This window comes from Humulus lupulus, chromosome 6 (assembly GCF_963169125.1).
Source record: "Humulus lupulus chromosome 6, drHumLupu1.1, whole genome shotgun sequence".
In the NCBI taxonomy this organism is placed as follows: domain Eukaryota; kingdom Viridiplantae; phylum Streptophyta; class Magnoliopsida; order Rosales; family Cannabaceae; genus Humulus; species Humulus lupulus.
The window spans coordinates 48,859,101-48,886,973 of NC_084798.1; the positions used below are offsets into that span (position 1 = coordinate 48,859,101).

Below are 27,873 nucleotides of genomic sequence, written 5' to 3' on the forward strand. Positions count from 1 at the left end.
GGCATTCTCTCTACAAATCTTTCTTTTGATATCCTTACCCTTGACAGTGTAGGATAGAGGTGATTTGTGGACCATGGGCCTATAATACGAAGCTCCAATAAACCAGATTATTAATTAAACTATTTAATCTAATAATCTTATTTATTAATTCCATGATTACTCCACTATAAATATGAAATTGCACTCTAAGTATTTATAGAATTATATTTACAGAGTTTTCTCTTGTAGTCCATTGATATAATCAATAAATATAGTTTTGTCCTCCATTTTTGGTTTGTTAATTAGAGTTGGTCAAGATTACCATTTTACCCTTCTAATTACCTCTAATTCCTTAAGTACCATTAATTCACTAGTGAATAATTAATCTATAATCAAATTGTAGATTTGAGCTCAATAACTATTCACTTCCAGAATTAACTCTTAAGGGAACCAATATTCAGTCAGTTAGCAAAGTATGTATTCCATTATTTTATATCCTGTTTCCAGCCATTCATGATATTGAATCTCCAAAACAAAAGTCATTAGCTTCATTATACTAAGAATCCATATTGAGTGAACCAAAAGATCCAATAAACACAAATAGGAGTTTATGAATACTTAGGATTTAGACTAATCTACAGATGATCATCTATTATGATAAAAATTAATCTTTATGTCAGACGATAAGTTTATAAAGATAATTAATTCTCATTGGTCCTATCATATATAATCTCTATTATATATATCACATTTATTAAGATGTCTATCCACATCAACAATCTGAATCTAAATCACTTGCATCATGTATGCTTAGTAAACCGTGCTAATAATCATTCATTAAAGATTCATTACTTTAATATGTTATTAACTATTTTATTCATTATATATGGTCTTAATTCTCTCATACTAATACAATATCATATTCTCATGAATGAATAAGGAATTTTCTTATATTATTATATAATTAATTCAAACAATAATTATAACATTCAAATATAATAAAATTGTACTTTGATTTAAATCAATAAAATGTCTTTACATGTTTTTATGACATTAATCCTAACAAATGCCATGTTAGCAATCCCAAACACTTGGTCAGAATCCACCTGCTTTTCGAGAAATCCTCGAAGGCATGGTGTCACATCAGTCGTCCCCTGTCATGTAGTTAGAGATCGCATGAGTATCTGTGTCCCCGAAAAGAGAGATCAAAGGGAGAAGCCAATACCCAAGAACTCTTGGGCAAGAATTTTTCGAGAAGTCCCCCGAAGAAGTATTTGGGAGCAAATGCATATATTGACTCCTCGAAGGGCAAGAGGAGCCTCCTCGGGAAATAGACCAGTAGATTTTTTGGAAGGCCTGGGGACCACAAGAGATACGCCCAGTGTCGACCTAACCTTCAATGTGGTCCCCTGCACCTTTCCGTTAGGATACAAGGACCACACCTTTCTCACAAAGGAACGTTCTCGAGGCCATTGTTGCCCAGTCAACCTCATTACTCATCGACACGTGTCAAGTATCTTATATGTAACCCCATTTAATTAGGATATTAATGTAGACATTTCACACTTAATTACTTCGTCTTACTCCCTCCATGCCGCTTATAAATAGGGCATGAAGGGGTCATTCGCAGGGATCAAGAACCCTAATTTTGGACTCTCATTTTCTAACCTTGGAGCAAGACTATCCTCTACCCAAGCAGTAAATCCTATAAGACTTGTGATTCCGGCCAGCCTTCTTCAATACAAGTGACTCGTGGACAAGGCCCTATTAACGATTGAACCACGTAAAAAGTTTACTGATTCTACAAGCTCTTCTTTAAATTTCATAGTTGACATAAATTTGGGTTAACACCTAGCATTATATAGGGTGGCGACATGGTGGCAACTAGTCGCCTATTTCTTGATTTTGGCTCCAAATTATGTTTTTTTTAAAAAAAAAAATTAAATCACGTGAGAATTTGTATTAATGAATTCTAACACTATTTAAATAGTTTTAGAAATTTGAAAGGGACTGATCACACTTTTGTACTCCCTCTAACCTCCCACTATCTCTCAAAGATTAACCATTTTTTTCCAAGAATTCTTCCAAGAAATGTCTACTTCAAGAATTCAAAGGGTTGATAAGTCCCAACTCTCGTTTCACTTGTAGATCTACCTCAAGCAACCTCCATAGAAGAATTGAAAAAGAAAATTTAGATAAATTTCTTCAACATGTTCCAGTCCTTTTATTTTTTATTGTTGTTTGTCATTGTTTCAATTTATTATGCCCCAACACAAGTCCACGTAATCATAAGTAATATAATGATGAGTTTTATTGTTCCCAAAGTTCGCTATTACTAATTACACCTTCCTTAATTCTAACTCTATTTGATTATAAGAATTGGTTTATTTTTTAAGAAAAACAAATAAACAGCATGTATTAATTAAAATTTATATATTTTTATGAATATGAGCTTTTGATTTCATCAAGAGTCCTTTTAATGTTCCTAATCTAGTTTTATAGCCTTTTCTTCCTATATTGATAGTGACTTTTCTAATATATATATATATATATATATTTTTATCAAGAAAAAGGAATTTTATTGATCAACACACAGATTACAACCAGAAAACCAGAGCTAAACAGCTCTCAATCAATACAGATTAGACAAAAATTGAGTCATTTGATTTGCTCTAGAAGCCATAGACTTAGATCTAAGCTTTAGACCAAGAATTCTAGCTAAAACAGAGGATTTAATCAAACTGGTTACAGAAGACACCATAAGACAACTACTATCAAAGTGGCATCTGTTTCGAGTATACCATGTGTAATAAACTGAAGCTGCTAGAGTGATCCGGTCTTTGAAGTTCTTCCTGTCTACCTCCAGCCAAATGCACCAGTCTGAAAAGTTAGAAGGCCAATAGAGCCCTTGCAACCAATCAAAAACAGATTGCACTACTCTCTTAGAAAAAACACACTCAAAAAATAAATGAGAGTGATTTTCAGGCAAAAGATCACAGATCGGGCACAACAGGGAGGGAAGAGGAATATGACAGTAGCATAACAGATCCCTGGTTTCCAGCTTTTGAAGAACAGCTTGCCAAAGAATGAACTTATGATTTGGCACTGAAATAGAACACCAAACTGACTTCATGATAGGCTTTGGGCTGCTGGACAAAAACAGTTGATACAGTCTAGACAAAACCAGTTTTCCATTAGCTGATGCAGAAACCAGCAAAGAAAAAGAGAGTTCTTTGCTAATCTTGATCAATTTTTTCCAATACTAACTAGAATCCGGATGCAACTTGTAATCCTAAATTTGAGTCCCCTTCAAGTATATACTGTTAACCCATTTAACCCAGAGCAAATCCTGTTTAGAAGAGATAGCCCAAATGAATTTAGATAACAACAATCTATTCCAAAGAGGCCCCTCCTTGAAACCTAACCCACCATGACTCTTAGGGCAGCAAACTAGCTCCCAAGATGTAAGATGAAACTTGCTCCTATTTCCTTTACCTCCCCAAAGAAACAATCTGCAAAGATGATCAATCTCCTTTAGGACACTCTGAGGTAAGAGGAAGATGCTCATCCAGTAGTTCCTGATACCCAACAAAACAGTTTGGATCAACTGGACCCGCCCTGCATAGGAAAGGTTCCTACTAGCCCAAACACACAGTCTCTGTCTAATCTTCTTAAGTATTAGGTCACAATCCATTGCCTTCCACTTCATTGGTCTCAAAGGCAGACCAAGATAAGTCAGGGGAAACTCACCTTCATTCAGCTGAAAGATATTCAGCAAACCAGATTTTTCTTAGTCTGAAACCCCACCAAAATAAGCTCTAGATTTGCTTTTATTGATAAGCAGACCTGAAGCAGCTGAAAACTCCTCTAATGTATGCTGAATAATTTGAATGGAGCTAGTATTGGCTTTACACACAATAAGTAAATCATCAGCAAAACATAGACTAATTAGATTTAAAGATTTACATAATGGGTGAAATTTGAAACCTTTTCCTTTAGCTGCTTGAAATAAGGATCGAGTAAGGTACTCCATAACTATAACAAACAATAACAGAGAAATGGGATCGCCTTGGCGAAGGCCTTTGCCTCCTTGAAAGTTACCATGAAGGCGACCATTCAACATAAGGCAATAAGAAGCACCTCTCATACAAATCATGATCCATCTTATGAAGCGATCAGGAAATTTTAAAACTTTCAGCAAGTCTTCAAGAAAGTCCCAATCGATTGAGTCATAGGCTTTGCTCAAGTCAATCTTAAATAAGCACCGAGGAGAGCTATACTTCCTTTTGTAACCCTTTAAGAGATCTTGGAGAATTAAGACATTCTGAGCAAGAGATCTATCTTTTATAAATGCCCCTTGGTTTTGGTTAACCAACTTTGGAAGAATACCAGTCACTCTATGACAAAGCATTTTAGAAATGCATTTATAAAGAGTAGTGCATCAGGCGATTGGCCTAAAATCAGCAGCTGTATTCGGGTGATCCACCTTAGGGATAAGGGTTAGAATAGTACTATTCATTGCTTTATGAATATTCCCAGATTCAAAAAATTCAAGGATAGCCTTAGAAACCTCCTTCCCTATGTCTTTCCATAGGCTTTTGAAAAACCCAGCCCCAAAACCATCTGGTCCAGGACTCTTTATAGAGCTAATACTAAACAAAGCTGCTTTAACATCTTTGTTTGAGAAAGGTTTGATGAGAGCCAGCTGGTCTTCTATACTCAAAACAGGACCCAAATCTGTTATGGCATAATCAACATTCCCTGTAGCTTTATTAGGACAACCCAGGACTGATTTAAAATGGTTAATAAAGTGACTAATTACCTTAGGATAACTGTCCTCTACTCTACCATCTTCCGTTACATAAGAAGCAATCTTATTAGCTCTCTTCCGTTGCTTTATATAGGCATGAAAGTAGGAGGAATTTTCATTGCCGAATTGGAGCCACTCTATCTTACTTTTTTGCCTAAGGAAGCTGCCATAAATCTTCTCTTGCTTTTTAAATCTCTGAAATGATAATCTCTCTGCTGAAGCTAAAATCTGGTTCTGCGGATCAGAGAAAAGATCAGACCTAGCCTTTTGAAACTCAGCTTTACTGTCTTCAAAGTTCCTAGCCACATCCCCAATAATCTTCCAATTGAACTTCTTCAATTCATGTTTCAGTCGCATAAGTTTCCAAGAAGCTTGAGCTAACCCACATCCCTTGATTCTAAGAGCTTTGTTCCAATTAGTTAAGACAGTAGATCTGAACTGAGGGTGGCTTGTCCACATATTATAGAACCGAAAAGGAGCAAAACCCTCATTTGAAATACTAGTTTGCTTCAGAATAACAACACAATGATCAGAAGTCACTTCCCAACTAGCAGCAGCTATAACAGACGGGAAAATGTCCAGACAGTCCTCATTGACAAAGACTCTATCTAGTTTAGAGTATATTCGATTATCCCCTTCTTGATTATTAGACCAAGTGTAAAAGGTACCCAGTAAATTCATTTCTTCCACCAGACCAAGATCAAGCCAACTCCTAGCATCTTCAAGCTCTTTTTTCAAAATACACCTGCCACCTCTTCTGTCATTTGGGTCAAAAGCAACGTTAAAATCTCCCATGATAAGCCAAGGTTTAATTGGAAGAGGCATAGAAGACAATTCTGACCAGAGCAACTTCCTAGTATCCAATTGATTTGAACCATAAACCACAGTAAAGCAAAACTCCTGGCCAGTGATACAAAATCTTACTCTACAGTGCAGAAATTGATTATGGTCTTTGATAACTTCCACTTTGACCCAACTTTCCTTCCATATCAAAAGAATTCGGCCCTCCACCCTTATGTTGTTATGACAATTCCAACCCTGAAAACAAGTTTCCATTGCATCCTTCAGTTTATCACCCTTTATTTTTGTTTCTAGGAAAGCTCCAATACCAATCTTATTTATCCGGCAGACATCCAATATAGCTATCTGCTTATTCTTCTTATTTATGCCCCTAACATTCCAACTCATTATATTGAAATTGTCCATTCAAGTTCAATAATAATGAAGGGTCATTGAGAAATTTCTTCTGTTCTTGAAGAACACTGAATGTATTCTTACTATTCTGGTCTATAACAGGGGATTTCGACTTCACTATGCCTGGGTTTTTCGGGGTAGACCTGCCTTGATCCTTAGGAAGTTCCTCATGTTGGGGTATCATCTCCTTTTTTGATGAGGACTGGGTTGAAATATCCTGACCTTGTTTCTAGTGGGTGCTACAATCTCCATGAGCAGAACCACCATCCGCCTGATTAGCTGGACTCTCCTTCTTCCTCCAGACCAATCCTTCAACAAATTTGCAAGTTGAGACAGTATGTCCTAACTTCTTACATTGAGGGCATTTTGTAGGCATCCATTCATATTCAATCACTTGGTCCATTACTTGACCTCTCTCATTGATATAGCTAATGAACTTAGGAAGAGAGTCTGATATTTCCATATCAACTAATATCCTAGCAAATTTAATCATCAACCGATCTTTTGTGATCTTGTCTATCATTATTGGTTTCCCAATAGTGCTAACCAAAGCACTTAAACAGTTAGTTCCCCAGTACTGTAACCCAAGACCTGGAAAACGAATCCAAACCGACACTGAATTAATCGATCTCAGAGAATCAATATCAGCAGTCCAAGGCCTTAAGATAATAGGCTTCCGATCAAAATGAATTACCCCTGATTCTAGGACCAAGTCACGAGTAGCCTCATCTATGAACTTGACCATTGTAAATCCTGAATTCATCCTCGCAACTCGTTCGATCCCAAGTTTCCCCCAAATTCGGTTAATGAAACCTTCGAAGACAGGCAATGGCGGATTAGCTCCCATAACTACACAAATCAAGGCCGAATTCTAGAAAGAAGCTTCAATTGCAATTTCCTCTAGGTCCAGTTGAGCAATTTTTTGCCCTTCTTGTTGCAGAGGTTCCTTATATTCGAGTTTAGTACCCCCCTGAAAAGGAAGTGATTCTTTGAATTGAGACCAGGTTGCCTTCGCAGCTTCATGAAACGATTTGTTCTCTACCTCCTCCGCCCAAGAAGGGGATCTATTCTTAGGCATTGGCTGCTTCATCAGAGAAGCATGAACCTCATCCTTACTTAAAATCTCAGGGACCTTTGAAGAGGTATTCACATCAGTATCGATCTCGCATATCCCATCAGTCGAAGGTACGGTGGGAGGAGTTTCAGTGGATGAAGGGAGCTCGGAACGGGGGTCTGCCTGAACAAGCTTCTGCGCCACCTTACGTCGTCGCGCCATGGCGGAGAGAAGGAGGAGCTCACGCTTAAGGTTTCTATTATTTTTTATTCTTTCTACATTCTGACAATCCTAAATATATTTGAAGTTGTTATATTATTTTAAATAATATAATGTTAGATTATATAATGTGACAAAAAATGATTTCTCACACAAATGTGATTTGTCATACCATGTAACATATTATTGAGAGTTATAAAATTGGACACATGTGTGTGCCCAAATGTGACATATTTTGGAGTTACAAAATCAGTTACAAATTTGTAACTCCCAAATATTACTCAATAATGTGTAGATTGTATGTTACACATTTGAGTTTGGATTTCACAAAGCCATCATGTAATATGACTGTTGGAAACATGTTTTTAACTCCCATTAGGTGTATGGAGGTTACAAAATCATGTGGGAAGAAATTGAGACGTTTTTTGGAAAACTGAAAAAATTGGAGGCTGCAATTTGTACTGTGCCCGCGGCCACTGATTATCCCTGGCCGCGACCTAGGGGACAGAGGCCAGTAGCCGTGGCCACTGATACTCCTGGCTGCGACCATGGGTGCTAGCAACCAATTTCTTTTTTCAAAATTTTCCAATTTGAGTAGTTCTAACATCCCAAGTAACTCCCAAATATTTATTTTAATTTCATAAACATCCAATTAAACATTGGTAACAACCATGGGGGTTGTGGAATGTGAAATTAAAATGGTATCTCAAACTCTATAAATAGGAGCCTAATGCTCACTTGTAAGACAACACTATTTCTATCCACTAAAGCATTTTGCTAGAAACTCACCTAGAGGCTTGTTTATTCCAGAAAATTATTTTCATTTTTAGAGTTCCCTTAGTGCTTGAGAGAGGGGGAAATACACTTTTGGACAAATGTTGTAAACCTTGTTCAAGTTAGTGATCCCCAAATGCTCTTCACTTTGGTGGCGTGAGTGATAGAGTGATTTCTTTTCTTGTTCTTGCTTTTATCTTATTTCTTTTTATGTTAATTCCATTTTTCACATTTAATTTGACAAAACTATTTTGTATTTTCTTATTATATTCAGCTGTATATAAATATATATTGTTGATATATGTTTTAAATAATAAATGTATAATTGATGAAAAACTTTTCTATATTAGGAAAGTTTGTCAAAAATAGTGTGGCTTTATTATTATAAAATCAAATCTTTTTTAGCTGTCTTTTTCTAGCCGATTGCCTCAATGTATCTGACCATATAATTGAGTTTTATTGCATAATCAAATTATAAAAGGGAAGCCTTAATTCCTACATTAAAGGATGGATTGTTACCATATATAACTCATGATTCAGTAGCTACAGAATAAGGAAATCCTGTCAAATTGAAGAATTATTTTAGGAAAGTTTCCTTGTGGGCTTAGGTCAATTTAGACCGTGTATTAGCTGCCCGATATGAATATAATGACTATAAATACTCATATTGGCTGCTAGGTTTTAGTTACCTCTTTTTGTATTTCATTCTTATTGTAAAAGAAAGTCTTTGTTTTGTAGAGGTGAGTGAGTTCGACTCTACCTTTGTTTTTTAGTGTCTTTGTAATTGTTTTGAGTCTTCAAACAGTTCTACAAATGAGGAGAACACAGTGCAAACCTTCGAGAGAAGGTTCTTTAAGCCTTCGGGAGAAGGTGGTTCAAGTCTTACTTCGACAGGAAGCAAGCACACTTCAAGCAGATCGAAGGGAGTTCGTATTCTTGAAGGTTCAGCAATGTTCATTGTCAAGGTGGAATACATCAAGCTTGCGACATATAATAAGAGGGAGTCTATTTATGCATAAGTCAAAAGCTTTGTATTTTTGAGATCTTACTAATGAATCTTATCTCTGGGCGTGGCCCCGTGGACTAGTAGCAATCTGCAAGGATTGCTGATACCAGGTATAAAAACCTTGTGTGTTTTAATTTTCTGCACATTAGTTCTTTTCTGGTTTTCTGGTATGTAGTTACAAAACCCTGGTCTGTAGCTACAGAATATATGTTTCAGTACCAACTTAATTATTTTGCATTTAATTAATTGATTAATTAAATAATAAGTTGGTAATTATAAAATACAAAATTTCAATTGGTATCAGAGTAGGTCACTAAACTCTTAGTGAGATCTTGAGGTTATATTATTTCATTTAATTTGTTTTGTGTGAGATGGCGTTCTTTGCAGAAGGAAACTCCATCACTCGGCCACCTCTATTGAATGATACTAATTATCCAAACTGGAAGGTCAGGATGAGAGCATTCATCAAGTCACAAGATGAGAGGGCTTGGAGATCTATACTCTTGGGTTGGACTCCACCAATTGAAAAAGATGATAAAGGTAATTCAAAGGTAAAATCTGAACTTGAGTGGTCCATTGAAGATGAAAAATTATCTGGTTATAATAGTAAAGCTTTGCATGCAATTTTTAATGGTGTTGGTGAAGGCTTTATAAAATTGATATCATCTTGTGAATCTGCAAATGAGGCATGGAAAATCCTTCAAACTTAGTTTGAAGGTACCGCTGATGTAAAAAGATCACGTTTTACCATGTTGCAAACTAGTTTTGATGAGTTAAGAATGTTGGAAAGTGAAACTTTATCTGAGTTTTTTGAAAAGTTGTCTGATATTGCTAATAAGTTTTTTGCCTTGGGAGAAAAACTAGATGAATTTGTGGTGGCTCGAAAAATAGTTTGTGTGCTTCCAGATAGGTTTGACACGAAATTGCTAGCAATGATTTTGGCAAAGTGAAGGTTGAGGAGCTTATGGGTTCGCTAAGAACATTTGAGCTAAATCAACAAATAAAGAAAAAGGGTAAGCCAAATCCTTCAATTGAAAAAAGCAAAGGTATTGCATTTAAAGTTTCTGAAAAAGATGTTTCTGATGATGAGAAAGATGATGAAATGGCCTTGTTAACAATAAATTTTCAAAAGTTCATGAAAAAGGTTGGAAATAAAAAGAATTTTTTTAAATCTCCAAAAGGTAACACCTCTTATAAACCTTTTGTTTCTAACAATAAAAAGGGAATTCAATGCAGGGAATGTGAAGGTTATGGTCATATTCAATCTAAATGTGCCAACATATTGAAAAAGAATAAAAAATGTTTTAATGTTACTTGGAGTGATGATGATTCTGAAAGTAGTGAAGAGGATAACGAGAAAGTTGCTTTAACCAGTGTTTTGTCAAGTGCTTTTCAGGAAAGAGGAAAAATTTTGTGTTTAAACAATACCTTGACTGATGTCAATAAAAAAATAAAGTGACTCGGATTCAAACGAGTCAGAACTCAATGAGGAATCATTGGCTGAATCATACAAGGTAATGTATGGTAAGTGGTTACAGGTTTATACTGAAAATCGTTCCTTAGTTAAAATGAATAAAGAATTGTCTCACAACATCAAAGATCTTGAAGAAAAAAATAAATGTTGTGAATTTGAGTTGTGTTCAAAAAATTCTGAAATTGTATTTTTGACAAAAGAACTTGACAAATTAAAAAGAAATGTTAAAATGCTAAATCCAGGTTCTAACATTTTTGAGGAGGTTCAGAATTCAGGTCAACTGAGTCATGCTGGATTGAGTTTTGTTGAAACTTAATCGAAAATGAATTATAAATTTGTTAAATCTGAAAATATGTCTTCTGGATATTCTAATTTAACTTTACAGGGTTCTGTTTCTACAGAAATGAAGCAGTCAGGTAAGCCTAAAAATTCTCATGGGAAAAAGAATCGTTTCATTCCCTCTTGTCATTTTTGTGGAGTAAAATGTCACATTCTACCTAGATTTCTTACTTTGTTAAACATGTTGATTTCTAAATTTTTTGGAAATTTCAAAGTGTTTCAAAATAAACATGTTTTTCAAAAACAAAAATGGGTTGTCAAAAATAAATGTCTTGCTGGTATCTCTTGTTTTAAAACTGATGCTTCTCAAATGTGGTATTTTGACAGTGGTTGTTCCAGGCACATGACATGTGATAAAGACTTTCTTGTCAACATTAGACCAATGCAATGTGGAGAAGTTACTTTTGGTAATGGTCTAGCTGGAAATGTTATAGGGGTGGGAACTCTTAATTTTGAAGGTCTACCCAGGCTTAAGAATGTAATGTTGGTTGAAGGACTAAGAGCTAATCTTCTTAGCTTTAGTCAAATTTGTGATCAGGGTTACACTGTTAATTTTGATAGTAATTGTTGCTATGTTGTTAATGACCAAGATGAAATTATTTTGCAAGGGTTTAGATCTAATGATAATTGTTACACTCTCACTACCAATGCTACTTGTCACTCTGCCATAGATAACTCTACTGATTTATGGCATGAAAAACTTGGACACATTCATTTAAAAAATTTGAAAAAACTGTCAAATGCAGGAATTGTTCGAGGATTACCCAAATTGGGTAAAGAATCTGTGGGAAAATGCCAACCATCTCAACTTGGTAAGCAACTGAAAATTTCTCACAAAAGTATTCCTGATGTGAATACTTCCAAAGTTCTTGAACTTCTTCATATGGATCTAATGGGTCCAATTCAGGTTGAAAGTTTAAATGGTAAGAGATACATTTTTATGTGTGTTGATGATTTCTCTCGGTTTTCATGGGTAGATTTTTTTAGAGAAAAATCTGATACTTTTTATGCTTTTAAATCTCTTTCTTTGAAATTGTGCGTGGAAAAAGATTGTAATATTGGAAAGATTGTTTGGATTAGGAGTGATCATGGAAAAGAATTTGAAAATATTTTTTATGACGAGTTTTGTAAATATAAAGGTATTTCTCATGAATTTTCTGCTCCTAAAACTCCTCAACAAAATGGAGTTGTTGAAAGAAAGAACCGAACTCTGACAGAGATGGCTAGGGTAATGTTAAATAGCAAGAAACTTACCAAGCGTCTATGGACTGAAGCAATTAACACTGCTTGCTACACCATCAACAGGGTGTTTTTGCGACCAGGTACTCATAAGACTCCTTATGAGATCTAGAAAGGTAAGAAACCAAATGTGAGTCATTTTCATGTTTTTGGCAATGCTTGTTATATTTTGAGGGATCGTGATCGTACTGGTAAATTTGATGAAAAAAGTGATGTTGGTGTGTTTATAGGATATTCTATTAACAGTAGGGCTTATCATGTTTATAATATGAGAACCCAAACTGTGATGGAATTTGCTAATGTTGTTGTTGATGATCTAAAAGATTTCTCTAAGCTTTCCGCAGAAGAATAGATTGAAGGTTTGCTGGAAAAGTCTCCTAAACTGGCGAACGATTTGGTTGCAATCACAGAATCTTCGTCTGAGGCTACACCTCAAGATTCTGTAGCTACAAATGATGATTTTCCAGAAGCTTCAACAGAAAAAGAAACTGAGCAACCACCAAACATAATCACTGATCCAATTCAAAGAGAACCATCATCCAGAGTCAAGAAGAATCATCCTACTGATCTCATACTTGGGAACATGGATGAGAGCATGGTTACTAGAAGAATGTATGCTAATTTGATTCAATTTGTGTGTTTTGTCTCTTCTTTAGAGCCTAAAAATGTGAAGGAAGCCTTGATGGATGAAGCATGAATTCTAGCAATGTAAGAAGAGCTGGATCAATTCATTCGCAATAAAGTATGGATACTTGTTCCTAGACTGACTTGTGCTAATGTCATAGGAACAACGTGGATTTTCAAAAACAAAAGTGATGAGTTTGGTACCATCATTCGAAACAAGGCAAGATTGGTTGCCCAAGGTTATACTCAAGTTGAGGGTATTGATTTTGATGAAACTTTTGCTCCAGTAGCAAGACTTGAGTCCATCAGGTTACTTCTTTCCATTGCTTGTATTATTGGTTTTAAATTGTATCAAATGGATGTTAAATCTACTTTTTTGAATGGTTTTTTGAAAAAAGAAGCTTTTGTTGAGCAACCCAAAGGATTTGAGGATTCACATTTTCCTTGTCATGTTTATAGGTTAGACAAGGCGTTATATGGTTTGAAACAAGCCCCTCGTGCTTGGTATGAATGTCTAATTGAGTTTCTAATCTCTCATGGTTATAGAAGAGGAAATGTAGATAAAACACTGTTTATCAAAAACATTAAATTTGATGTTATTTTGGCTCAAATATATGTTGATGATGTTGTGTTTGGATCTACTTCTAACTCTGAAGTGCAGGTATTTTTCCAACAAATGCAACAAGAATTTGAAATGAGCATGGTAGGTGAACTCACCTATTTTTTGGGTCTTCAGGTGAAACAATCTGATGATGGCACATTTGTTTCACAAAGTAAGTATGCAAAAAACTTGGTGAAGAAGTTTGGGCTTGAAAACGCCAAACATACTAATACTCCTATGAGCACAACTTTGAAATTATCCAAAGATGAACAAGGAGTGAAGGTAGATCCTACTTTCTACTGAAGCATGATTGGTAGTTCACTTTATCTTACTACTAGTCGTCCTATATCTGTTGTAGTGTTGGTGTATGTGCTCGTTATCAGGGAAATCCCATGGAATCTCATATTTCTGTTGTGAAAAGAATCATTCGCTATGTCAATAGCACTGTTGATTTTGGGATTTGGTTTTCGAAAGACACTAACTCTAATTTGGTGTGCTTTAGTGATGCTGATTGGGTAGGAAATGCAGATGATAGAAAATATACTAGTGGTGGATGTTTCTATCTTGGAAACAATCTCGTTTCATGGCACAGTAAGAAGCAAAACTGTATCTCTCTGTCAACTGCAGAGGCTGAGTAAATTGTTGTGGGTAGCTGTTGTACCCAATTGTTATGGATGAAACAAATGATGGAAGATTATGAGTTTGATTTGAAAACTTTAACCATTCTCTGTGATAACACTAGTGCTATAAATATTTCAAAAAATCCTGTTCAACACTCTCGCACTAAGGACATAGACATTCGTCATCACTTTATTAGAGATCTTGTAGAAAATAAAATTATTGTCTTGGAATATGTGGAAACAAGCAAAAAAAAATAGCAGATATGTTTACTAAAGCTCTTGATTCGATCCAATTTATTTCTCTAAGGAAATCTTTAGGGGTTTGTACCATTTAATTTTGTGTTCTTTATGGTTCTTGGTATTTTGCTTTGACTTGATGTACATAATGTTGTTGTTTTTGTTTTTGTTCCAGAAGAAAGTTTCAAACTCAGGAGAATTGCTGATTATTATTTTTATTGCTAATTTTTTGGTGCAATGTTTTCATACAGATTTAGTTCAGGAAAAGATTTTCACTCCTTCTAGAAATATTTGGGTCATTCAATCAGTGTTATGTGTGTGCTACCATTTAAAAAAAAAATGTGTTCTCCATTGGAAGAATAAAGCTACCTATCTCAATGTGTGAAACTCGTCACTGAGTAAGTTGGTACTATGTAATTGAGAGTTATGTAGAGGATACGCTACCATTGAAAATGGCTACCATTGAGGTAGTGTGACAGTGCTTTCTTTGGTTACAAATACTCAGAAAAAGTCTATTTGACAAATTGGCAATGTTCCATGCTTACACTTTCACACACAAATGCTTGACACATTTTTTTTGAAAAAAAAAATAATTGAATTAAAATAAAAAAATGGTTTTAAAAAGTTGTTACATACTGATTGAATTTCTTAAAATATTTTTGGTGACTGAGTAAATTCCTTTCCTACATAGCTCGTATGGTCTTATTGCAATAAGAACTTAGCTTGGTAAAATAATATATGTGCATTCTTTCGAGTTTGATTTTTTCATCAGGAACAAAGGCAAAGCAGACATGGTGTTTCATATTGTTTGCAACAATATCAAGATTTGATTTTTTTTTTTTTAAATAATGTGTGACTGATTTTCATGTTGGCTTTACTAAAAATATTTGTTTCTTTGTATTGTTTTAATTCTATTATTAGACAAAAAATTTTGTTCTAAAGTAGATTGTCTGTCTTGTGTTTATTGGTGTTTTGTCTTTATTTTTTTGTTTTTCATTTTTTTCTAATAACAAAAAAAAAAAATGCAACAATTGAAAAAATCATTCAAAATGTGGGGGGGGGGGGGGGGGGCATTATTTTTCGGCTAGTCATTTATTTTTTTAATTATTTTTTCATTTTATTTTCCTTGGGGTGTCCTATTTTCATGGGATTGATATTTTTTGGAAACTATTGATTTAATTGAAAAATTATAATGTTGGTTTCCCTTTTTTATTTCTTTTCGGGTAAGTCAAAGGTAAGGAAAGATTTTCTTTATTTTCTGATGTTGTGAGAGTTATTGCATTAATTGAAAATTGGTTTAGGTAACTTCCCACTTTCTCTTTCTATTCCTTCTCTTTATTTACCCTAACCCACGATCTAATCTTCTCACTCACACTTTCTTCAGTTTTTTTCCCTCTTAATTCTCGCTCTGCGTGTGTGAGTTCGTCTCTAGGGTTTTCAAAGTTTCAAGATTTTCAATGGTGAAAATCAAGAATGCCCGAGGTGGTTCGAAGAGGCCTGTTTGTGGTTCCCCGTTTGTCCCAGCTTCTCTTCTGACTGCTTCTCCTGCTCCAGCGACCGCAGCTCCAGCGCAGGTTCCTGCTCCTGCAAAACATTCTGGGAAATCAAAAACCCAGGCGAGAAAGAAGACATTCACTCCGAATTCCCCACCCATGATAGCTTCTCCAATCGCCTTGACCACCCCTGGTCTCAGTGGTCATGATGAAATTCTTTCATCTGAAAAATCTTTGTCCAAGTCTTCTTCTTCTCAAAAGGGTGGTTCCTCAAGAACAATCTCTGGAAGGGCCATTGTTCCTGTGCCAATGGTGAGTTCTTGAACACGTTCCCAGACCTCCACTTAGAAGCAAACTGAGGTGCTTCGTCTCCATGGTGTTCCCAAAGTCAAGGAAGTTGGTTCTTCTTCTCGGGTGAAAAATTTCAAAAACCACCTCCCTTCTACATCTTCTTCAGAATATGATTCAGAAGAAGAAATTGAGAATTTGGAACAAGAATCAAAGGTTGAGTCTGATCCTAGTGCAGAATTTCAAGAAAAAGAACAATCTTTGGGCGATTCTGGTTCTGAAAATGATGCACCAGAAGAGAAACCTGCTGTTACAGAACCTGTTGCTGCTGTTTCGAAACCTGCTACTCAAGACAAAAGCAAAGGAAAACGTCCCATGGCTCCTCCAAAGTCTGCTCCTCCTTTGAAAAGGAAAAGATCATCTGGTATCTCTCTTGAAAACTTCAAACCTCATTCACATTATTATTGCTATAATGGTCATGAGAGAGATATGAAATTTTATGAGGCAAGAAACTTTATTGTTGAAAAGAATTATAATGTGCTTGCTCATAAGCCATTTGGAGTTGTTAGTTTTTTAAAAGAAAGGCAGTGGATGGACACTTTGATTGGTTTTACTGGCTATGTGGATCGAGTTGTGAAGGAATTATATGCCAACATCACCGATGAGTGCCTAGATGAAAACTCCTTCATGTTTGGCAAAGTGTATGTGCGTGGTTACTGGTAATCCTTTACAGTGAATGATGTGGCTAAAGCTTTTCAATTACCAATCGGGGTGGAGCCATCTGACGTCATGTTTGATCGTCTTTAAGTATTTTCTTAACTCACTGGAGACAAGGATGTCGAGCTCACCGATACTATGCACATCTCTTAACTCACTTATCAACATGCAATGCTTATGAGGTTTGCCTTGTCCAATTGGTTTCCTTGCTCCAATATGGTAAATGTTTATAATGACCTTGACTTTCTATTATATAAAATCACTACTGGTGCTTAAGTTGATTTGGCTGATCTTATTTGGGAACAAATTATGTCTTTTAGAAAGGGTAAAAAGCCCAAACTTAACCTTGTGTTTCCCAATTTGATTTATAAGATCATATCTGATCAAAGGGAATTGATTCTTGACAATGAATCAATTGAGCCTCCCACTGTTGGTCAGACATTCAAAATCTCATAAAAACCCTCTCAAGGAAAGTCTTCCAAGAAATCGGGTCGTTCTCCTTCTCCTGGAGTACCAGATGCTTCACCTGCTGCCACAACTTCAACTTCTGCACCTGCAGAATTGGCAGAAATCAATGCTCGTTTGGAAAGGATGGAGAATGGTCAAGGACGACTTCTAAGGAGGATGGACAACATCATGAAGTACTTTCAAAGTGACTAGGATAGCTGGTTGAATTAATGTTTATGTTTTTATTATTTTTTATGTTTATGTTGAACTTTAATGTCATTTTTTATTGTCTTTTGTGGGTTTTGGCTCTTTTGATGGACAAAAAGGGGGAGTAGTATTTGTATTTTTTGGATTACAACTCTGGACCCTATTTTTAGGGGGAGTTGTTTGTTTGTTGTTTCATTGAACTTTTTTCGTTTAAAAAGTATTTTTATACTCTCATTTTTTGTTCTAACACTTTATTTTGTAGATTCATCCTTGTTTGATTTCTTCAAAATATTTTGTCAATCAAAGTGCCAAAGGGGGAGATTGTTAATTCAATTTTTGGCATATTTAATTTGGCAAAAATATTTTGTATTTTCTTATTATATTCAGTTGTATAAAAATATATATTGTTGATATATGTTTTAAATAATAAATGTATAATTGATGACAAACTTTTCTATATTAGGAAAGTTTGCCAAAAATAATGTGGCTTTATTATTATAAAATCAAATCTTTTTGAGTTGTTTTTTTTCCAGTCGATTGCCTCAATGTATCTGACCATACAATTGAGTTTTATTACATAATCAGGTTATAAAAGGGAAGCCTTGATTCCTACATCAAATGATGGATTGTTACCATGTATAGCTCACGATTCTATAGCTACAGAATAAGGAAATCCTGTCAAATTGAAGAATTATTTTAGGAAAGTTTCCTTGTGGGCTTAGGTCAGTTTAGACCGTGTATTAGCTGCCCAATATGAGTATAATGACTATAAATACTCATATTGGCTGCTAGGTTTTAGTTACCTCTTTTTTGTATTTTAGTCTTATTGTAAAAGAGTCTTTGTTTTGTAGAGGTGAGTGAGTTCGACTCTACCTCTGTTTTTCAATGTCCTTGTAATTGTTTTGAGTCTTGAAATAGTTCTACAAAGGAGGAGAACACACTGCAAACCTTCGGGAGAAGGTGGTTCAAGTCTTGCTTCGGGAGGAAGCAAGCACACTTCAAGCAGATCGAAGGGAGTTCGCATTCTTGAAGGTTCAACAAGGTTCATTTGTCAAGGTGGAATACATCAAGCTTGCGACATATAATAAGAGGGAGTCTATTTATGCATAAGTCAAAAATTTGTATTTTTGATATCTTACTAATGAATCTTATCTCTAGGCGTGACCCTGTGGACTAGTAGCAATCTGCAAGGATTGTTGATACCACGTATAAAAACCTTGTGTGTTTTTATTTTCTGCACTTTAGTTCTTTTCTGGTTTTCTGGTATGTAGTTACAAAACCCTGGTTTGTAGCTACAGAATATTTGTTTCAGTACCAACTTAATTATTCTGCATTTAATTAATTGATTAATTAAATAATAAGTGGGTAATTATAAAATATGGAATTTCATTTTACTTCTTTTGTTTCATCTTTTTATTTCATCTCTACATATATATTTGTATCTTTTGGCATAGAGTTGTAGCTTTTCATCATTCTCTTCATCTACATCTTTTTATATTTACTTGTATTTTTGCGATATAGTTGTAAACTTATTGTCATTTGTATTTCTTATTTAGAATTATAATAGTCTTTCTTATTTCCATTGAGACAATATATTTATCTCTAACAGAAGTTATTAAACACAGAAACTTATATCGCAACACAAGTCCTATAATCTATGATTCTCTTACTAAAGTTAAACTCGTATATCATGTAAATGGTCATTTATTCACAAATATTAAGCATAAATAAATAAATAAATCTAATTATCATGCAAAGCATTAAAAACTCTATGTTTGACAACATCATAAACTTAGAAAAGGATTTTTGTTCACAACAATAATTAAATCCATAACAAATATGTAATAGACTCGCGGTGAAATAAGGAAAACAAAAATTCTATGTATGACTAACTCTTTTGTCTCTTCATTCTCTCTAGCTTATAATACACTTTCTAGGGCCGAAAAGTTTATTGTTCTACAGTGTTATGATGTATTTATAGTAAGGTTGATCATTGGGCGGGTTGGTCGGGTTAGAGGACATTTTTATCCGTCCAATATCATAATCGGGTTAGGAAAAGTGAACCTGTAACTTGCTCAAATAAGAAAAAAATTATTTTAACCCGTTCAATAGTTTGGGCGGGTTGGTCGGGTCAACCCGCCCAAACCGAACTGAGAATGATTTTTTTTAAGATTACATTTTTGTATTTTTTTTCCTTTAAATACTAGTACTAATAGTGTGAAATTTATCTTCTTAGGCTTAAAACAATATTTTGTATTTATAAAAAAAAAAACTTAATTAATTTATATATTTTTTTGAATTAATTGGCAATATATTAAACAATATATTAATAATTACATCAATATTAAAAGTATTAAACAAAGTAACAAACATATATCTTTAAAATGAAAAGGAAAATTAGTATAGTCTAAAGTCTAATTACAAACCAAAGTCCAAATACAATTAAAAAAATATAAATTTAATTATGTAGATAATATATTAATATATTTAAATGTATTAAAAAATAGTAAACTCTTAATTGGGGGGGGGGGTCGGGTTATGTTGGGCGGGTTGATAATGACTTTCAACCCGCCCAATGTAACAATTGGGCGGTTTAAATTTTTATCGGTTTATTTGGGTTGCATTTTTTTGTAGTTTCTTCGGGTTGGTTTAAGCGGATTATTCGGGTTGGGTGGGTTGTAAAAATTTATGCACAACCCTAATTTATAGGCTTTATTGGGAAAATTACCATAGAAGAAAATCTTGGATTTATATCTAATCTTGATGTAGTCATCATTGGTGAGATTGTGGGGGACTTTGGGGTCATGAGTTGGTTGTAGAAGAGGAAATAGTCATTGGAGAGTCGAGATTTTGGAGTAACCATTTTCCAAATTCTAATTTGACTAAGATTTGGTGGAGATGCCATTGCCATTGATAGGGTTTTAGGATGGTTGATTAGTGCAATTTGGACGATGGATTTGAGAGCGTATTCTAGGGTTTCTTTTGAATAAGGGCCTTTGCTAACTTCCAATATGAGAGCCATGGTGGTGGCCATTGAGTGAAAAACTAGAATATGAGAGAAATCATCTTTCTCCATTCCCACTGCCAATTCAAATCCACTTTGAGTTTTAAGTTGCTAGAATTTTTTTTAATAAATAATAAAATAAAATTTGCAATAACACTTCATGAAAAAAAATCTCATATGCATTTCTAGTTTTTTTATAGGCCAAACTAAAATGGAGGAGAGAAGAGGAAAGAAAAATGGAGATTATTTATTTATGTATTTATTCTAGTTAATTTTTTGTTTTTTAATATCTAAATATTCTAAAGTTTATTATTTTGTGAAAATTCTGATTGTTTACTTCTTAAAAAAAATAGTTTTTCTCTTATTTTATAATAATGGGTCTTATTCATAATTTAGTTAAAAAGAGTCTAACTGATATGATACTAAAAAAATAAAAATATTTTGATAGCTTGTATTTTTTTAAATATTAGACTTAATTCTCTATTTTAAAAAAGCATATAATAACCTTATGTTTTATAAAGCACACCAAAATTAAGCTTCCATCTAATTTTGGTAATTTTTTTTCCTTAAAAAAAGTCCTTTTATTTTTGTTTTATTTCAAAGAATATTATTTTAATTTATATTTAAATCTAAAAGTAAAATAATGTAAAAAAATTATTAAAAATGTTCAATTAAATTTTTAAAAAATTAATAATATGTATAAAATAATTGAAACATATGGAGTAAAAAAATAACAAAAACATCTAATGAGAAATAATTTGACTAAATTCAAGTAATATATTAATTTTAGTAGGTCGTGTAAAACAAGGGACTGTTAATAGAATTTTAAAAAAATGATCTATTTAATTCAAAGGCAAATGACAAACGATATTTTCCCAATATAAAAAGACATATTATTAATCATTGACTGTAATATTATTTGAATATAAAGTTTGTGTATACTAACATAACTCTAATCTCTATTGTTCCCTGGCCTGGAGTTCACCTCTTCTTCCTCTATTATGATTTTGGTTTTCTTATATTATATTCTTCTTCCTTCCCTAGAAAAGAAATCTAATTTACATCATTGCTGTACAAACAAAAAAAAAATCTCTAAAAAAAATTATAAATAATAATAATAATAAATCTTTTAACTTTTTATTATTTAATTTTTAGAGTGAATTGTAAAAAGAGGCGGCTGATGTGCGCGTGGGGAAGGAAAATAAGTGAGAGAGATTTACGATGTTGATCCACGTCGTCAATGATTGTCTTATTTCTTCTGCTACCATTTATTGCTCTTCTTAAGGACAAAATTATTTATTTTTGAATAAAAATTCGTCAAACAATGAATTGACTTTATTTAAATCTATGTGTGTATTTACTCTTTTTGCCATTAATATAGTAGTTACACCTCAAATTTGAGATATAAATAGTAGTTGGAAGGGTGGAGATCAAATATCAGAGGGAAATTTAAGTTTTTATGCTTGATAAAAGTTTCTATTTAAAAAAATGCTAGGTATATTAAATATTTATAAATAATGCTATTTTTTTTTTATACTTTATCCAAAATACCCTTGCCATTTCCCCCTCACTTTTTACTTATCATTTTTCTCTTCTCTCTTCTTTCTCTCTCTCTTAGTTCACTCTCTCTCACCTCATTGCATCATCGACACCACCACCACACTAAATACTGTATTTCGAATAGATCTAGGCATGATTTTTGGGTTTTTTTGCGATTTTTTTTCTTCAGATCTGAAACTCTGAAATTTGCAGAAAATCGACCTTGCTCGATGGTGCTTGATGCCAGCTCGATGGGACCTTCAAAATCATGATTTTCATGAAAAATAACTTTGCTCGATAGTCGTTTGATGGTGGCTCGATGGTGCTCGATGCTTCCCAAATGTTTAAGACATCTTTTGGTATATTTTCAAGTTTTAAACTTTCCAAATATGCATATGAGCATGTCAAACGTGTAGATCTTGAAAAAATACAAAAAATATAAAAAAATCACCTCAAATGGACACCCGAGTTAAAAATTATGTCTCTTGCAAGAATCGCATCGAGCACCATCGAACCACCATCGAGCAAAGTCGTTTTTTCATGAAAATCTTGATCTTGAAGGCCCCAACGAATGGTTGCTCGATAGTGCTCGATGCCAGCTCGATGGAGCCTTCAAAATCAAGATTGTTCATGAAAAAATGACTTTGCTCGATGGTGGCTCGATGGTGCTCGATGCGATTCTTGCAAGATACATAATTTTTCACTCGGGTGTCCGTTTGTGGTGGTTTTTTTTTTTGTATTTTTTCAAGATCTACACGTTTGACATGCTCATATGCACATTTGGGAAGTTTAAGCCCGCACCAAAATCCATAGTGATGTCTTCCACTCAAGAATACCTAAAGGCTATAACAACCCAGCTGGCCTCTGGTGTTCATCCTTCACCTGTTGATAGTTTAGATGCTTAGCCACATATTAAATCACATCTTTCTTCGTCCTAGGCCACCAATATAAAAATTTTAGACCTTGATATATCTTCAAGGTGCTCGGATGCAGTGAGTAAGGTGTGGTATGAGATTAATCTAGAATCTGCCGTCTGATAGCAGAGTTTATCGGAGCACAAATTCCCTCTTTATACCTCAACAAACTTGTCTTTGAAACAGTATAGTTCTTAGCTACTGCAGCTAGGATGCCCCCTCTCTGCCTCATCAACCGAGGATCATTCAACTGGCCCTCCTTTATCCTCTCCAAAAAAGTAGATTGTAAGGTGATGTTGGCTAACTGGCCCACCACCAACTCTATCCCTGCTTTAGTCATATCCTCTGCCAAGTCCTTTGATAACTGCTTCAAACTAAATAACTGTCCCAGACCTCTTCGACTCAAGGCATCTGCTACCACATTGGCTTCCCTAGATGATAGAGGATTTCACAGTCATAATCCCTTACAAACTCTAGCCAACGTCTCTGTCTCATATTCAGATCCCTCTGAGTAAAGAAGTACTTCAAACTCTTGTGGCCGATGTAGATCTCGCACTTCTCTCCATATAGATAATGTCGCCACACCTTCAATGCAAATGCCACCATTGCTAGTTCTAGACCATGTGTAGGGTATCGTTGTTCATATTCTTTCAAATGTTGTGATGCATAAGCAATCACCTTCCCTGCTTGCATAAGAACACAACCTAACCCCTGCCTTGAAGCATCACAGTAAACCACAAAATTCTCCTGATTTGACAGGAGACTAAATACGAGAGTAGTGATCAATCGTCGCTTCAACTCCTGGAAGTTGTTCTCACATATGTCTGACCATACAAATTTCAAATTCTTGCGTGTTAACTTTGTTAGTGGTGTAGCAATCCTTGAGAACTCTTCTACAAAGCGTCGGTAATATCCCACCAATCCAAGGAAACTTCTGATCTCTGAAGTACTCCTTAGCCTTGGCCAATCTCTAACTGCCTCAATCTTGGCTGGATCCACCTTGATTCCATCTTTACTAACACTATGGCCAAGGAACTTTACCTGAGGTAACCAGAACTCACACTTCTTGAACTTGGCATACAATCCATGCTCCCTCAACCTCTGTAGTATCAACCAGAGATGGTGTTCGTGCTCTACCTTTGACTAAGAGTAAACCAGGATGTCGCCAATGAAGACTATCACAAATCTATCTAGGATGTCCTTGAACACCTTGTTCATCAAATCCATAAAAGTTGTGGGGGCGTTAGTTAATTAAAAAGACATGACTAAGAACTCATAATGCCTGTACCTCGTGCGAAAGGCCATCTTTGGGATATCCTCACCTTTGATCCTTAGCTGGTGATTACTAGATCAAAGATCAATCTTTGAAAACACTATCTTGCATTGCAAACGATCAAACAAGTCATCAATCTACACTTGTTCTTAATAGTCAGCTTGTTCAACTCCATGTAGTCAATGCACATCCTCAGTGACCCATCCTTCTTCTTCACAAGTAATACTAGTGCACCACAAGGTGAGAAGCTAGGCTGATGAATCCCAACTCTTGTAATTATACCTTCAATTCTGCCGGATCCATTCTATAGGGTGCTTTGGATAGTGGTTCTGTCTTTGGTTCCAACTCTATGACAAACTTAATCTCCTGTTGCGGTGGTAACCCTGATAGGTCCTCTGGGAAAACATCTTAAAACCCACAGACCAATCTGGTCTCTGCCGGCCCAACTAGCACATCCCTGGTGGTATCCACTACGCTTGCTAGGAATCCTATGAAACCAACTTGCAATAAGTCTCTAGCCTTCAGTGCTGAGATCATAGGAATGTGAGGCTCGTTCACAACACCCACAAACACAAACAGGTCCTCTCCTTCGGGCTCAAAGTTTACCATCCTCCTTTTACAATCTATGGTTGCCCCATACTTGGCTAACCAATCCATGTCCAGAATCATATCAAAATCCTCTATGGCTAGCTCAATCAGGTCTACTGACAACTCTCTACTATCAAGTTATACTGGTAAGGATCTAATCCATCTCCTAGAAACTATTAATTTCCCAGCAGGCAATAAGGTCCCAAACCCCACAGCACAAAAATCACAAGGCCTACACAGTCTATCAATCACATTACTATAAACAAATGAATGTGTAACACTGGAATAAATCAATACATTGTAAGTAAATCAATCGCTAGAAATCTGACTTGTCACTATCGAGGGACTAGCCTCTGACTGGGTCACGATGAACACTCGGGTTGGAGTCAAACTGTCACCCCATTTTCGTTCCTCTTTCTTCAGTTGTGGGAACTCTCTCTGGAAATGTCCCACTACCCCACAAAAGGAAGCATGGCTTGGCATGACATTCTCCAAAATGGCGCCTCCTGCACTTGACAAACATTGGATAACTTCTCTAGGCCTCACTGCCACCCAGGCGGCCACTCTGAGTACCTCGACCCAACTTGTCAGGACTAGGAGTAGTAGAAGTGTCAGGGGTCTTCCTCTTCTGGTCACTAGGGCCTCCCGTTAGGAATATGTTTTATAGGATCATAAATATTTTCATGTATGTTTCATATATTAAAAAAATTAACATATTAAATAACCTTGAAACATGTTTCTAATGAATTCCATAAAGTTAATCAAATAACAGAGTTTAAGAATCTTACTTTTACACGGGGAATATTAAGACTCCTTCCTTCACTCTCTCTAAACCTTGTTTCTTTATGTCATAGAGTAATAACAAGAAAGTGAATTGGATCTTCAAACTACACAATCTTCCACAATTTCCTTTGATCACCTAGACTTGGGCGGGCAATTCTCAACACATGAGATGGAAAAATTATGGAGAGGAAGAGAGTAGTGATGGGCGATCACAATAGGTCTCTTTTGAGTCTAGTTTTTTGCTTTTTCACACTTACATGACAACCCTAGAATTAAGTACCTATTTATAGCAACATTTTAGGGTTAATTTAATTACTTAAATTATTAAATTAATAGCTTAAGCACCATTATATGGCTAAATATTAGATATTTTTCCAAGCCTTGAGACTTTTTCATTTTTAAATTCAAAGCACAAAAGCCTATTAAACTCAAATACTATAATTTTCTATAATTATATAATAAAACAAAACTCTTATTAATTTATTAAATAAATATAATATATATTATAAACAGATTTCTTTATATACGAAATCTATTTTATTATAACTTTATATATATAATTATAATTATATTTAAAAAATAATTAATTAAATCATTTATTCAAATTAACTAGTTATAATTTGAACCTTGATTTAATACAATTTATCAATTTGACACTAATTTGTTATAATTAATAAATTTACCAAAAAATCTATTTTCTTCTCTAAATTCGACATCTTAGTAAAATTGTCCAAAATTGACAAAAAATAATTTTGATAATCCTAATTAATAATTAAATCAATTTGTTTAACGCCCAAAATATGACTACCACTAAGCGGTAGTTGTAGTAAAATCGGGCGGTCGATCCACAAGGAGGTAACCTTAAACCAAAAGATTAGTAGAAAATAACACAAAAAGTTAGTAACATGAAATAAATAAAAATGGAAATGAAAAGAGATTTGAGATTTTGGTGTTGTCTTTTTGATGAAATGATAAAACGAGATAAGTGAAATAAAAGTAAGGTGTAATCAAGAGTTTGAGAATAAAAATGTTTTAAGAATCATTCATATGCTTGTTTGGTTACTTAGTTACTTGATTTACAAAAATACACAAGTAAATAGTTCACATCCCAACCTTTACTTGGAAAATATAACATTAAAGTTAATATTCTTTTTTAACAAAAGTTCATTTGAGTTATAAAGTTCTTTACTTTAGGAGCACAATGTTAATCTTATGAAAAATCTAAAAATGACAAAATACCCAAGGGCAATAATGCAATAGAAGATTGGACATAAAATTATGTATCAATATTACTTTTACTAATTAGAAGCACATAGAAAGAGCATGACTAATCCTATATACTATTAGTGCAAGTAAATAAAGATAACAAAATAGAGATGAGGATGAAAGAACATAAATAACTCAAATACATTATATTAAAAACATCACTAGCATATGGAATCAAAGTAGCAAAATAACATCACTAGCATATGGAATCATCCCTAACCTTCCTAGGAAGATTAGGTTATTATGCTCATGATTCTCATAAAATTCTAAGAAGAAAATATGAGAAGAAAGTGAACAGAAATTTTTCTATAGTTTCTTTACTCTAAAAATTACATACCAAATGTGAAAGAAGAGTCCATATTTATAGAAGGAGAAAATGACTAAAAAGAAATTAAATTACAAATGGGCTTTACAAAATAAATTCAAAATATTAATAATAAAATATGATTTTGAAAAATCAAATCTTATTATTAATATTAATCTAGCTATTTTAGTGAATGGTCATTTTGCCTTTTTTCTAAAACACCACAAAATATGAGTTCAAGAGCTCAAAATGGAAAGGTGCAAGACCCAAAACCCACAAAAATTGAGTTGAAAGGTGTTTGAAAGTGTTGACCAAGTGCAGCCAATATAGGCGCGCCACGTGTCCAAGTGGTAGCAAGCTTGGGCTTGGGCTTGTTTGGGCTCATTTGGGCTCATTTTGGGCCTAATTCCCTTAAAAAAATGCCACTTTTCAACTCTTTTTTTTTTTTTTCAGTTTTGATTCTTTCTTTCTTCTTAATGTTTTCTTTATGCCAAAATGCAACTTTAATTCCTACAAAATAACAATAAATTAAATCATAATCAAATATTTCTGTTACACCCAGATTTCGAGACTTGAGGTTGTGACCTCGAAAGCTGGATCCATCAAGGGTGAGTTCGCGATAATCAAAATACATGCTCGTAATCTAGATGCCGAATCTTCAAAGCAGGTGGCAACCTCGAAGATAGGCAGCCTCGAAGTTCTTGCAAGCTCGAAAGACAGAATATCGAAGTACGTCCATTGTCGAGTGACCTCGGATCAAGTGACCCGAGCTTGGCATGAGTGTGAGCTCGGGGTAAGGCGACCTCGGTGGTATTTACCCCTTCCGAGCTGATTTCGGGAAAATAAGGCAATTTGTACTTTACTCAGAGACTTAGACGGG

The 27,873-nt window shown here is 34.5% G+C and overlaps 1 protein-coding gene across 1 annotated transcript; it reads right to left on the minus strand.

Moving 5' to 3' along the window:
- Positions 1 to 3,769: 3,769 nt before the first annotated feature.
- On the minus strand, positions 3,770 to 4,390 carry LOC133785056 (uncharacterized). The gene has a single exon (XM_062224318.1). The coding sequence runs from the start codon at positions 4,388 to 4,390 to the stop codon at positions 3,770 to 3,772; it is 621 nt and encodes a 206-aa protein (XP_062080302.1).
- Positions 4,391 to 27,873: the final 23,483 nt, after the last annotated feature.